Below are 14,034 nucleotides of genomic sequence, written 5' to 3' on the forward strand. Positions count from 1 at the left end.
TCTGTTTCTTCCAAAGACTAACAAGAAAAACTGAGAAGAGGGGGAAAAACATAATTCTACAAACTACTTGGAGAATTGTTCAAAGGTTTTCCCTATCTAATATATATAGTAAATTTGCAAAGCCAAGACTGCCACCCAAATTTTCCTGCCTGCCACCAGCTCATTGTTGTGCTTTTCTGTAGAACTTCCAGCTTTATTTATTTAGTCTACTCTCATTTTTGGACACTCTTTCTGGGAAGGTTATACTAAGCTTGACGGTGGGAAAGACAGTTCATTCCTCTTCCCCTGACAATACCCCCCTAGGAAGTGAAACTCATGAAGAGATGGCAGTAAGAGCGTCAATAAGATCTTTAATAGGAATCAAACTTCTCAGAGCCTTCACCTCCACATCACAAAAAGATTTTGATGGGACTGTGTGAATTATCCATTTCAGATACTTCTAAACTGCAACTGAGTGGTAGGGGTGGGGGGGAATCTCACATCTAAGTAGTGAATGTACAAAGAAAAATACTTACTTGCACAATATAGTTGCACTCTAAGAGTTGCATTTTCGGATTGAGGTTCAGTTTCATAAATGTATATATATCCTCAAACATTTTATCATACAGACTTAGGAATACAGAAGCTTCCTGTATAGTACGTTTCTTCAACCACGCCTGCAGCAAAGAAACAGAGTCTCTGTTTATAAGAGAGTGAGACGTGGAAATACACTGAACGCGCTTCTGCGGGTCTGTCGTCCCCACCTGCAGTATTGGCCTCCAGCTGAGAGCAGAGCTGCTGATGTAGACCATGCCCATCCTAGAAACCGTGGCCGGAGAGGCGTTCTCAATATTGTGGACTTCAAACAAAAGCTTACAGTTAGGGGCCATGGGGATGCGATCGCCATTGGCCAGTGTGAGGGTTTTGTTGTCATCCAACACGGAATTTAAGTTCTCGATCCAAATGGCATCAACAGGGCCGTCTAAAATGAGGAAAATGTTTTCACCTGCCAATAATGAAAACAGAAAATCACTTTTCACCTGCAGATAATCAAAACAGAAAATTAAACCAATACTGTGTTATTGATAAACTGGCAGGGGGAAAGAATGATCACCAGAAAAGAGTTTATGTGTACCTTTTTTAGCTTTTAATGTTTTTCTCCACAGAGTAGAAAAAATCCCATCTGTCCAGTCATTGGTCGCCGTGTCCAGTCTGCCAAACATCTGAGGAGCCGTAATAGCTTTTGGATTCATTCGCATTTCTCTATGAGGCCTTCCGCATTCTGTTAGTGCCTTCATCAGGATTGTTATAACGGTTGTCTTCCCAGAACCACTGGGCCCAAGAGTCATCAAACCATGGCGTACCAGAGACGTCTCATATAACTACACAATGAGATAATCAATTGAAAGATGTAACTTATGAGTCTCTTGCTGACATTCATAGAAGTTGTGTGCAGAAATTTTAAAAGATTTAAATAGGTTTTTCATTAAAGTAACTTGTTCACTATTTAAAAGAGGAGAATATGCCCCCCCAAAATTTTTTTTTGTTTTACTAGAGGTGGATAGCAAATGAGCAGCACGTTATAAAACGATATAAGTGATAAAGTAGTGACAATGTGGAACTTTAATTACATTTTGGAAATAATTAATTCAGGATCTAGTTTTGGGGTCTCAATCTACTGTTCCTTGTGATTTTAGTTTGCTGATGCATAAGGAGCAGTTTGTGTGGTGATATTGCCCCCCGGTGGTGGAAAGCAGCAATACAAACCAACTCAACCAAGACCCAAGTTAAACACGCACCAGCCTTTTGGTTCCCCAGAAGCACAGCTCGAGGTGAAGGTTCCTGTGCAAATGAGTGTTCACCAGGGAAACTTTTAATGGAGTAAGGGAAGCAGGAAAAAATGGGGAGAGGTCAAACAAGGTGTGATTGAGGACAAAATCCTGTAGCAGGGAGACTTAAGACTGGCCCTGCGGGGCACTCTGGAACATAAGTTACACCTCTGTGTTTGTTCCATCTGGAAGCAGGAGAGCTTGACTTTCCTACTGCATCACCCACAAGTCCTTCACTAAAGAAGGTTGTTTCGGGAGCAGGGGAAAATTAACTCCCATGCACTGCCTGCGCTTTGTGCCTGCCAAAAAATGTGGGGTTGGTGAACCCTCCTGCAGAGAGTGGTATATATATATGTGGGATTGGAATCACAGTGTTAGAAGCCGGGGAAGGGGCGCATGGATATGGTAAAAGAGATTCAAGGAGACATAGTAAGAACATGGACGGTGTCTATTACAATATCCTGTCTATCTTTTCTTTTAATAAAAATAACAATTCAAAGGTCTCACAGCTGATCAGAGGTAAAATTTGAGTTATTCTCCTCACATATTAGGTAGAAATGTATTACCTCTGTAATCCACAGTTTAAAAGCAGCAGAGGCACTGGCCATATTATACTCAACAGTAATGTGTTTGACATTAAATAAAAACACAATATTCTAGTGCCCCACCAACTGAGGTGACTAAGATTTCAGTACTCAATATACTGTATACATATCACATGTAAAATGATGTCTTCCCAGAAATTTTTTAAAAATGTTTAATGGTTTCCAAAACATAGATGATGAAAAATACTTTGATTTCTTTTCCCTATATATTTCCTTGTAAGATTTGGATCTGTCTCATACACTTGAACTGCTTACGATGTGGCAAGAAGAGTAAGTTAAAAAAAGAATCGCTCTTTTTCAAATGCAGTTTTTAACACTCTCCACAATTTCGGCACCTTCATTTTCCAAAAGCCCTGGAAAATACCCCCAATGCATCAAGCTCATGGGGATTTAATTCAGCGTCTCTGCTACAGCTTCTTGGCTCTGCTTGGTAAAATCATTGGTAGGTTGTCACAAGGATGAAATGTTAGGGACAGAAACACACCAAGAGACACAGGCAAAGGATTGAGTTTAGGTGTGAACATGCCCACACACAAAGCAGGAGCAAAGTACCACCCCCAGATTCCTCAGGCTCCATGCCCTATGAAGGCCCCCAGCTATGGGAGATGCTGCCCGACTGGCACAAGAGCCAGCTGGGTCATTCCATCTCCCTGCGTTTTTATAACCTATTATCCCCTCCCAACTGTTCTCGAGATTCTGGTTACCACCTAACCTAACCTCATCAGGTGTAAGTAACTTCAGTAACTGCTTGATTAGTATAAATCTACACTAACATCCCTGGGACCAACACCTCTCACTGAGGACTCTTCTTGCAATGATGTGTTTTAATTTAGTTTCAACGTTTACATTAAGTAAGACTAATTTCACAAGTTCTTCTCTTCAAATGACAATCTTTAACAACTCCCACTGCGCATCATACTGATAACAGATTAAAAATGTTTTACCTGCACAAGTTTGAGATTCCAGGGTGGGTGGTTAATCAAACCTTCCAGGTGAACCTGGTTGGTTATTGCAGCTTGCAGTTCCACGTAAGTATTACTATCTAGTTGTAATCCTGGAAACAGGTCATTGATTAAGCTGAGGAACAGGGGTTCATCTTCATCAATCTAAGGTGGCAGAGAACAAATTTACTCACTCAGTCAACAACGAAGCTTGTAGCAGAAGCTCACAGCACTTATCACTTCATGCCCAAAGAACCATTTTATTACTCTCCTAGCCACATGTGTGTGCTCTAGTACTTTCTTCCAAACACCACCACGGAATCCACGTTACCTACGGCATTGCACCCAAAGTTCCCTGGCATTCAAGGTCTTCTCCAGTCTACTGCTCCAAGGTCTGATCTCATTTCTTTATCCTATGAATGTTCTGCTTCCCACAGACAGGTATATGCACTAACCTTAAAAACATGCAAGTAATAGTCCCAATCCCATGAGAAGAGAGTATTAATACTTCACTTAAATTAGGAAAAGATCTGTAACCCTGCATGTTACAGGGTTACATCTGGCTCATACAACACTGGCTGGAAAACTGCATCAGAGCAGCGTTCTGTCTCTCTTGAAAGCAGCAGGTTGGAGTAAATGGACTCCAATCCTTATTTACCACATCTTTAATACCGAGATAACCCCATGCCCAACTGCTGACCCCCTCTGAATTTTTCCTTATTCTCTGGTGGGGGAGGGTCTCCGGATACTTTCTGGAACTCTCGTCTAGAAGTTTCAGGAGTACCATTATTAATGGAGGCAGTGAGCTATACTCTGGGGGGAGCAGAGGATTTAGCCATCAGAAAGTCTCTTGGACTTTTGTTCCAGCTTATCAACTGACTGTGATTATGGGTGAGTCCTACACACGTGCCTCTCCCATAAGGAAAATGGCAATAAGCACGATAGCCGCCCATATCCCCCAGAGTGGCTGTAAGACTCAAAGAAGACAATACCCCTGAATAGGTTTTGTAATAGTCATGAACTACACGGATGTTAGTTGTTAGTTTTGTAACTAGAATGCGAGCTCCTAAGATCCATTTCTTTCTCAACCTTGTACTCCCAGGGCATGGACATGATACGTAGCATACAGAAGCCCCTGAATAAAAGCCACATGAACCTGTCCGTCAACCAGTTTAAAACAACCTGGCTGTAATTGTGACAAGCATGAAATCGGTGAAATAATTATTATACCCTCTACAGCAAACTTTTAATGCATATTTGGAAAACAGAAATGGTGTTGCTGTTTTGGGAGAGACATAGCTAAGCTAGTCACATACAGAGAAAGCAAAAAAAGCTTTCATGGTTCCCTGTGAATCCAGATTTTCATATTTAGAATCTGTGTTACATTATGAATAATGGACTGACATTTGGGGGCTGGAGCCCACTGATGAAGCCTGTTTCATGGCACACAACTGATAAAAGGATGCATTTCCAGCCCATGTGGGTCATACAAAGCCATGGGGTTTTTTTGTGGGGGAGGGGGGTTGCCTTCCTCTGAAAGGTCAGCTCAGTGGTAACTTCCCTGCAATTTTTTTTTTTCTTTCCATGCCCACACGGCATGTGGCATCTTAGTCCCCAACCAGGGACTGAACCTGTGCCCCCTGCAGTGGAAGCGTGGAGTCCTAACCACTGGACCGCCAGGGAAGTCCCACTTCCCTGCAATTTTTAATGTTAACAGCTTCACATGAGCCAACCCCCACTTGTCAGCCAGGTCAAAATCCTAAAAGAGAAATTAATTCAGAGAAGAAAGATACCAATTTAGAAAGGTTCATATCTCTTAGTCCTCTCATGACGGTGCTTAATTCACTATCTTCTGGTCTGGCTCTTTTTTGAGATCCAAGTGTCCTCAGTACAGATAGAATATTTCTCAACCCAAAGTCATAATGAACCTAAGATGAGAAAAGAAAGAAAAAAGATTATTCAATTGAAAAATTCTAAATGTAGACTCACTATGTATTACATATAGGTAGATATTCTGATACTTATATACTATAGTTTTGGAGTGGCTGAGTGGCAAAGTTTTATTAGCTCAATTCTCCCGCCTTTCCTTTGACTGAAAAATGATCACTCCACTGGAAAGATCAAGCTGCATGATACAGTGTTCACACTTTAAATATCTTTTGAGAACAATACAGTCTGATAGTCTGAGTGGCAACCATTTAAAATGCATGACCAACAGGTTACATACTATGTGATTCCCTTTATGTAATATTCTTGAAATAACAAAATTATAGAGATGTAGAAAATATTAGGGCTACAAGGGGCTATAGGGATTTGGGAGAGAGGTGAGTGTGGCTATAAAGGGGTAGCAGGAGGGAACCTTGTGGTGATAAACAGTTGTGTATGTTAACTGTGATGGTGGTTACATGAATCTACACATGTTTGCATAGGACTACACACACACAAACACACACACACGAGCGCATGAAAAATTGGTGAAGTCTTAGTAATTTCTGTTTATTGTACCAATGTTGATCTTCTGGTTTGGTTATTGTACTATAGTTATAAGATGTCAACACTGTGAGAAGCAGGGTGAAGAGTGCACAGGACCTCTTGTACACTTCTTTGCAACTTCCTGTGAATCTATAATTATTTCAAATTAAGAAAGTTTTAAAAATACGTAATTAGGGGGCTTCCCTGGTGGCGCAGTGGTTGAGAATCCACCTGCCAACGCAGGGGACACGGGTTCGAGCCCTGGTCCGGGAAGATCCCACACGTCGCGAAGCAACTAAGCCCGTGCGCCACAACTACTGAGCCTGCGCTCTAGAGCCTGCGAGCCACAACTATTGAAGCACGCGCACCCTAGAGCCCATGCTCCACAACAAGAGAAGCCACCGCAATGAGAAGCCTGTGCACTGCAAGGAAGAGTAGCCCCTGCTCGCCACAACTAGAGGAAGCCGGTGCACAGCAAAGAAGGCCCAATGCAGCCAAAAATAAACTAAATAAATAAATAATTTTTTAAAAAAAATAAAATAAAAATACGTAATTAATAGGTCAAATTAATTATAAATATACTTTAGAAAAGAGTCAAGGAATTTTTTAACTCCCTAATTAGCATGCATCAGGGTAAAATTGCAAAGTTAAAAAACAAGTTTTCAGCTAGGGGGAAAATAGATATACAAAGTTACCTGTTTAGTAAGTTGCTCTTCACAGAGTTTGTAAAGTACATAAAACTTTTGAGCCAAGATAACATTTTCAAGAAAACCACAGCTTGCAAGTTTAACTCGCATAATGATCTGAAAATTAATACAGTGAGATTTTTCAACTTTAGTGAAAAACAGGTAAAGAACATAAACTGTATTATGCTTTTAAATCCTGATGCATACCTGTCTATCAGGAACCATCATAGCAACAGTTCTAAATTGAATTTTTAAGTTCTCTGGTAGTTCCTGGCGCCCAGCATATCCAGGGTTCTAAAAATTAAAATTATTTAATTTTAATTGTTGATATAATTTTCATTTCATGAATACAAATACATTTCAAATCCCTAAGTCAGATTCTAAGAGGGTATTGAAAAACATTAGATTCATAAAATGTCCCTATTTTCACAAAAATGTGTAGTGGATCATCCATATTTATTAATGTCACATCATTCCCTCTTACATATTTCCATTTTCGTTATACTAATAAAGTCACACACATGCACAACACACACACACCACTCTGTGTAGCAAAAATTAAGTATCTGTGTATCTATTTATTAAGAAAATAGAAAAGGAAATAGAAAAGAAAACTGAATAAATACTGGGGTAATTATGATCTAAAATATGTTATCTAAAGAGAAGGAAAATTCAGGATTTCATACTAATCAGTTTACTTAGGTAATTTTTATTTCATCTCTTCAATTATCCTTTGCAGTCAGAATTATAGAGTTCTGTGGCTGACAAAGTACCATATACAAAAAAAAACAAAAAACATGGGGAGGAAGGGAAATAAAGACAGGAATGTTGAGAAAAACATTGAAAAGGACAAAAGTAGAGGTGGAAAGGAAGCTAATAAGTAGCAAAAGTCTGAGGACAGGTCAGAACCAAAAGTCCCAAGGGAAAGGTTAGAGGGTTCAAAGGCAAGTAAGGCAAAGAGGAGGCAGTTATTTTAGGAAAGTGCAAGAAGAAACCTTCAGTCCCTGAGCATTTACTGGACACTGTCAATAGGCCAGATAACTTGCTAGGTGCTGGGAATACAAAGATTACTGGCTGCCTCTCAATACTCCTTTTTTTCATCCTTAGGCACAGAACCCCAGTTGCAAGCTGGGTGCATCACCACCCAGGTTTAAAACCACATTTCCCAGCCTGCCTTGCAGCTGGTGTGATTAAATTCTACACTGTGAGTCACAAAGGGACACAGTGTATGAAATATCCTTGATGTCTGTTTGAAGGCAGTTGATTCAATCAACTGGCTGCAACAGAGATGCTTCTGTAGCATCTTGGATTATAAGGTGGCCTTGAAGATGGAAACCATGATTGTGTAGAAATACTGAAGGATCTTAAGAGAATACATCCTTAGATGTTAAGCCACTATTTTTCATGTCTCAGTTATTCACAGCCTAATGCAATTATCTAATTGATATTTCCAACAGTATTCTTAATCCAAAGGGAACATTAAGATTCTTTTAAATTCTTCTGAGCCACAGCATCACACTGAGTAAACTTCTTCATCTAATTTCCTGAGTTATAACTGATCACGTCAGGATTATTAATATTTACCCCCAACTGCTTAACTGGCAGAAATTAGAACATTTTTTGATTTTTCTTCCTATAATTTATCTTTATCCACTCAGGACACTTAAAACTCAGAGTACTTGTATTATCTTGCAATTTAGAGACTTAACAGAATAGAGATCATTTAAAAGCATTAAGTAAAACCAGTTCAACATTAACTTCACTTCTCCAATTTATAAACACCTCTATTTATTCATGCCTTTGGTCTTCTGTCTTTACAACATTGTATCACAGAGCTCTGCCCTCAATCACACCGTAACTGAATTAGTTACAATTCTTTGGTATAGGACCTTGTTGAATTATTTTGGAAATTTTAAATCATTTCCATCATCCTTTATTAAGTGTCAGAGAAAAGCCAAGTGTAGAGGTTAAGTAGTCAGGTTTTGATGTTAGACAGACAATAACATCTTTCTCTAACTAGCTGTGTGACTTGAGCAAGTTTTTTAAATTTCCCTGAGCCTCGGGTGTCTTGGTTATAAAATATACGCCAAACAAAATACTACGGGACTATACCTCACTGACCCTTCAAAGTTAGGTGTGGCCAAGTAAATTGTTTTAACCAATGGGTGTGACCTGTGTCACTTCTGGACAGAAACCCTAAGAACCAGAGCATAATTCTTCTTGTTCTCTTTTTCCTTTGCTACAGCAACCAGTAACGATTGAGACAGTACCAGAGTAAGGACGTGTAAAGCATCCCCTGCCCTCCCCACCCTGACACCATCAACCCGAAGTGGACATGGGGCATGAGAGAATAATAAATCCTTGAGGTTTTAAACCACTAAAATTTGGGGGATTGTTATTGTAGCTTCCCCCCTGTCTGATACAATATATAAAATATTTAGCCCATCCCCTTACACAAAATTAGTGCTCAATAAACAGTAGTTGTTTTTATCTTTAACATATCACTATTTTATCTTCTGTCTGGACTATTTTTACTACTCAAAAAAAAATCATATAACAGGGACTATACTCTGACCCCTGGATTGTCAGTCATTTACCCACTAATATATGCTTACTTTTATTTAAGTCTGTAACAATTAAACCAATAAATTGCATTTAAAACCTATGTTCTTCAATCCCTTTTAAAATCGCATCAAAAAGTATAAAATACTTAGGAATAAACCTGACCAAGGAGGTGAAAAGAATGAAATAATGTCTTTTGCAGAAACATGGATGGGCCTAGAGATTATCATACTAAGTGAAGTAAATCAGACAGAGAAAGACAAATATCATATGATATCACTTATATGTGGAATCTAAAATATGATACAAATGAACTTATTTACAAAACAAAAACAGACTCACACAGACATAGAAAATAAATTTATGGTTACCAGAGGGGAAAGGGGGTGGGGGAGGGATAAATTAGGAGTTTGGGATTAGAGATACAAACTACTATATATAAAATAGGGAGCACTCTTGCACTGTTGGTGGGAATGTAAATTGATACAGCCACTATGGAGAACAGTATGGAGGTTCCTTACCAAACTAAAAATAGAACTACCATACGACCCAGCAATCCCACTACTGGGCATATACCCTGAGAAAACCATCATTCAAAAAGAGTCATGTACCAAAATGTTCATTGCAGCTCTATTTACAATAGCCAGGACATGGAAGCAACCTAAGTGTCCATCATTGGATGAATGGATAAAGAAGATGTGGCACATATATACAATGGAATATTACTCAGCCATAAAAAGAAATGAAATGGAGGTATTTGTAGTGAGGTGGATGGAGTCTGTCATACAGAGTGAAGTAAGTCAGAAAGAGAAAAACAAATACAGTATGCTAACACATATATATGGAATCTAAGGAAAAAATAAAAAAAAAAGGTCATGAAGAACCTAGTGGCAAGATGGGAATAAAGACACAGACCTACTAGAGAATGGACTTGAGGATATGGGGAGGGGGAGTGGTAAGATGTGACAGGGTGAGAGAGTGGCATGGACATATATACACTACCAAATGTAAAATAGATAGTTAGTGGGAAGCAGCCACATAGCACAGGGAGATCAGCTTGGTGCTTTGTGACCACCTAGAGGGGTGGGATAGGGAGGGTGGGAGGGAGGGAGATGCAAAAGGGAAGAGATATGGGAACATATGTATATGTATAACTGATTCACTTTGTTATAAAGCAGAAACTAACACACCATTGTAAAGCAATTATACTCCAATAAAGATGTTTTTAAAAAAAATAGATAAAAACAAGGTCCTAGTATATCACAGGGAACTATATTCAATATCTTATAATAAGTTATAATGGAAAAGAATATGAAAAAGAATATATACATATGTAAAACTGAATCACTTTGCTGTACACCAGAAAGTAATACAACATTGTAAATCAACTATACTACTTCAATAAAAAATTTAAAAATATATAAAACCTATGTTCTCACCATTGTTAAGAAGATTCCAAATTCTGGATTTAAATCAACACAATCACCATCAGAAAAAATGAACTGTTTTTTTCTCTCTTTTCTTGCTGTCAAAACAATGTAAATTTGTTGGGCTGCCACTGATAATACAGGCAATTCAATTCTGTTAAATTCATCAAAACAGCCCCAAGAACCTGACTGTGCAAGACCTGGTATGAAAAACAGTTAATCTGATAAGTTTTACTTTGTAATATATCTTCTTGATGGCAATCATTTCTCCAAAGCACTCTCAAACAATTTTATATCGAAATACAATTTATGTAAATTTCATACCTGGCTGTTTACAAAGACTTAGTTAATTCCAGTGATATACAAAGGTTTAATTATTTGTACATCATCACCAAAATAATGAAAATAGTACACTGCCAAAATGAAAGTATAGACACATCGTTACACCAGGGATGCTGAAGGGTGACAAAAATTTGATTCAGTCTGGATGTGCCACCTCCAGTGGGGATGGGGGTGAAGCAGCCATAATATTTGGGGAAATTAACAAAATAACGGATGCCCCGTCTGGGTCAGATCACTCTGTTCCTTTCTTGTTGCAATGAGAGAAATGCCAGGAAGCTAGGTGAGAGAGAGAATGGTCAAAAGGATGTTTATTTATTTCTTACAAAACCCAGCACGAAGGAAGACCTGGATGTTGGGAACATTGCTCCTGTCTATTCTCTAAGGATGAAAACCTTCATTATGTTCAACTGCATGAAATGCTCTTCTTTCTTTTATTATTGCTTCCCCCCACCTACCCCCCCCCCCCACACACACACACTTTTTCTTCTCTCTCCTTTGGGAATTTCCATTATGTGGATATTGGAACTTATATATCTATCCCTATGGCCCTTAGATTTTTCTTTCAAACTTTCCATTTCTTTTTGCAATGTACTCTCTTGACTAGATATTCCAACTCAAGAGAGGTTTTTTGTTTTTGTTTTTTCTCAATTTTTATTTTCAATTTCTGATTATTCCAATTGTTATTCTTTTCATAGCAGCTTATTTTTTCTTTAATTGGTTGTATGTGGTAAATTCTTGAATCTCCCTGAAGCCATTAATTTTAGTTACTTTTGCATTTTCTTTGGTTTCCTCTATTAATCAGTTAAGTGGTCAGTAGGTCTCTTTGCTGTTTGTGAGTGCCTCCTTAATGCCTTCAAATATTTTATGATACTTGGTTATCTCTTCATATGTGTGTATTTCCTCATTCCAAATGCAAATTCCTGTTTGCAGGATGCATGGCTGCCTCTGGCGATTTGGGGGAAGGGATGAGAGAGGCAGGAGAGCTTATCCTCTGGGTCTGGAGCATGAGGTCTGACCTGGTGCAGGGCTTGCCTCTCTGGCACAAGCCTCCACCTGGCACTGATCTTTGTCAGGACTCCCACTTCAGACCTTTTACACGGAGGAAAAATACTGGAGACAGCCACTTCCTTTTTTTTTCTCTGCTTTCTGCTATAGTTTTGGCATTCTAGGATTTACCTTGTGCTCTAGTCTGCTTCTCTCAACCATCTTCAACCCTTAAGCCAGGAGTGATCCACAGAACTTTCTCTTTGATTAAAAAGTGATTCTTTGGGTTTAATTTTTTTTAAAGGACAGGCAATTATAATGAATAATATAATGAATACCCATGTACCCACCTATCAAATCTTAACAATTTTGCTTCAGATTTCATCCTAAAGAATAAAATATTAGAACTACGGTTCAAGTCCACGTATGTCTCTCTTGGATCCACACTCCCTCCTTCTCCAGAGGTAACTTCTATCCTGAATTTGATGTCAATGGTTCCTATGCATGTTTTTAAACTACTGCTCTTATGCATGTATTCACAAACGCTACGTACTTTGCTCATTCAAAATTTGTTGTGTGTGTATCTATTTTTCTATATATCTATAAAATACTGTACATATACAGTATCAATATATACAGTATACAATCAAATTAATAAATTTGATTTATTTGCTGTTCTCTGAAGCAGTGCTACCAACTTACACACACAGAAGAAGTACCAAGGGTTAGTTTCTACACACCCTTACCAACAGTGGTTTGTCAGACTTGTCGATTCTTACCAATTGGCAAGAGTGAGAATGCTATCCCATCATTGTTTTGTATTTCTTAATGATTTGAAGAAAATCCTTCTTTCTTTTTCTTTCTTTTTTTTGTTTTTGTTTTTTGGTCACGCCATGCGGCATGAGGGATCTTAGTTCCCCAACCAGGGATTGAATTGAACCCCTGTCCCCTGCAGTGCAAGCGCAGAGCCTTAACCGCTGGACCGCCAGGGAAGTCCGAAGAAAATCTTTCTTAATGCTGGATATTAATCTTTTGTCAGCTATACATGTTAAAATATCTTCCCTCAGTCTGTAGCTTATTTTTTTCTCCTTCTTAGAGATGTATCACAAAAGACTGTAAAATTATATATATATGTATATACACACAACACACGCACAACTGACCCTTGAACAATGCAGGGGTTAGGGGCATGGACATTCCACACAGTCAAAAATCGATATATAACTTTGCAGTCAGCCCTCCCATATCCATAGTTCCACATCTAGGTATTCAACCAACCTGAGATCTTGTAGTACTGTAGTATGTATTTAGTTTAAAAAAAACTGTGTAGGGCTTCCCTGGTGGTGCAGTGGTTAAGAACCCACCTGCCAATGCAGGGCACGCGGGTTTGAGCCCTGGTCCAGGAAGATCCCACATGCCGCAGACTAAGCCCGTGTGCCACAACTACTGAGCCTGTGCTCTAGAGCCCAAGAGCCACAACTACTGAGCCCGAGGGCCACAACTACTGAAGCCCGCACACCTAGAGCCCGTGCTCTGCAAGAGAAGCCACCCAATGAGAAGCCCGTACACGGCAAGGAAAAGTAGCCTCCACTCGCTGCAACTAGAGAAAAGCACGTGCACAGCAAAAAAGACCCAGTGCAGCCAAAAAATAAATTAAAAAAAAAAAATCTGTGTATAAGTGTACCTGCTCAGTTCAAATCTGAATTGTACAATGTATATATATCCAACAGGCAGGTAATTAAAGATAGGAGCTGGATGAACAATCCCATGGTATCTATTAAAGGGATATTCTCTTACCCTGTTTAAATGTATCAATCTTTTCTCTATAGTTTGTAATTTTTGTATAAAAAGTCCCTTTCTACTCTAAGAACAAAGATATTTGCCTTTATTACCTTCTAAAAGCCATATATGTTTTGCCTACCACATTTAAGCATTTAATCCCCAGAACTGATTTTTATACGTTATAGGGATCCAATTTTTATATACATAGGGATCCAATTTCCCTTGTTAAATATTAATCATCTATTGTACCAGAATGACTTATTGCAAAGTCTATCTCTTCATCTGGTTTTCAATACCACCTTTTTCCATATGTCAAGTGTCCCTGGCCTATTTCTGCATTCTCTACCATATTCCACTGGTCTATTTATCAACCCCTACCACACTCTCTTAATTATGTGCTAAATGATATCTTTCTGAAATTTTCA

At 38.8% G+C, this 14,034-nt stretch overlaps 1 protein-coding gene across 1 annotated transcript in view; it reads right to left on the bottom strand.

Moving 5' to 3' along the window:
* Nucleotides 1-14,034, bottom strand: part of DNAH8 (dynein axonemal heavy chain 8) — a 329,367-nt gene that overhangs the window by 169,270 nt on the left and 146,063 nt on the right. The window contains exons 45-52 of the mRNA XM_059938771.1: nucleotides 10,514-10,701; nucleotides 6,720-6,806; nucleotides 6,522-6,629; nucleotides 5,148-5,282; nucleotides 3,358-3,519; nucleotides 1,115-1,361; nucleotides 744-985; nucleotides 516-656 (exon numbers count right to left, since the gene is read on the bottom strand). Coding sequence (XP_059794754.1) covers nucleotides 516-656; nucleotides 744-985; nucleotides 1,115-1,361; nucleotides 3,358-3,519; nucleotides 5,148-5,282; nucleotides 6,522-6,629; nucleotides 6,720-6,806; nucleotides 10,514-10,701 — 1,310 coding nt within the window. The remainder of the gene's footprint in view (nucleotides 1-515; nucleotides 657-743; nucleotides 986-1,114; nucleotides 1,362-3,357; nucleotides 3,520-5,147; nucleotides 5,283-6,521; nucleotides 6,630-6,719; nucleotides 6,807-10,513; nucleotides 10,702-14,034) is intronic.

Source organism: Balaenoptera ricei, chromosome 11 (assembly GCF_028023285.1).
Source record: "Balaenoptera ricei isolate mBalRic1 chromosome 11, mBalRic1.hap2, whole genome shotgun sequence".
NCBI lineage: Eukaryota > Metazoa > Chordata > Mammalia > Artiodactyla > Balaenopteridae > Balaenoptera > Balaenoptera ricei.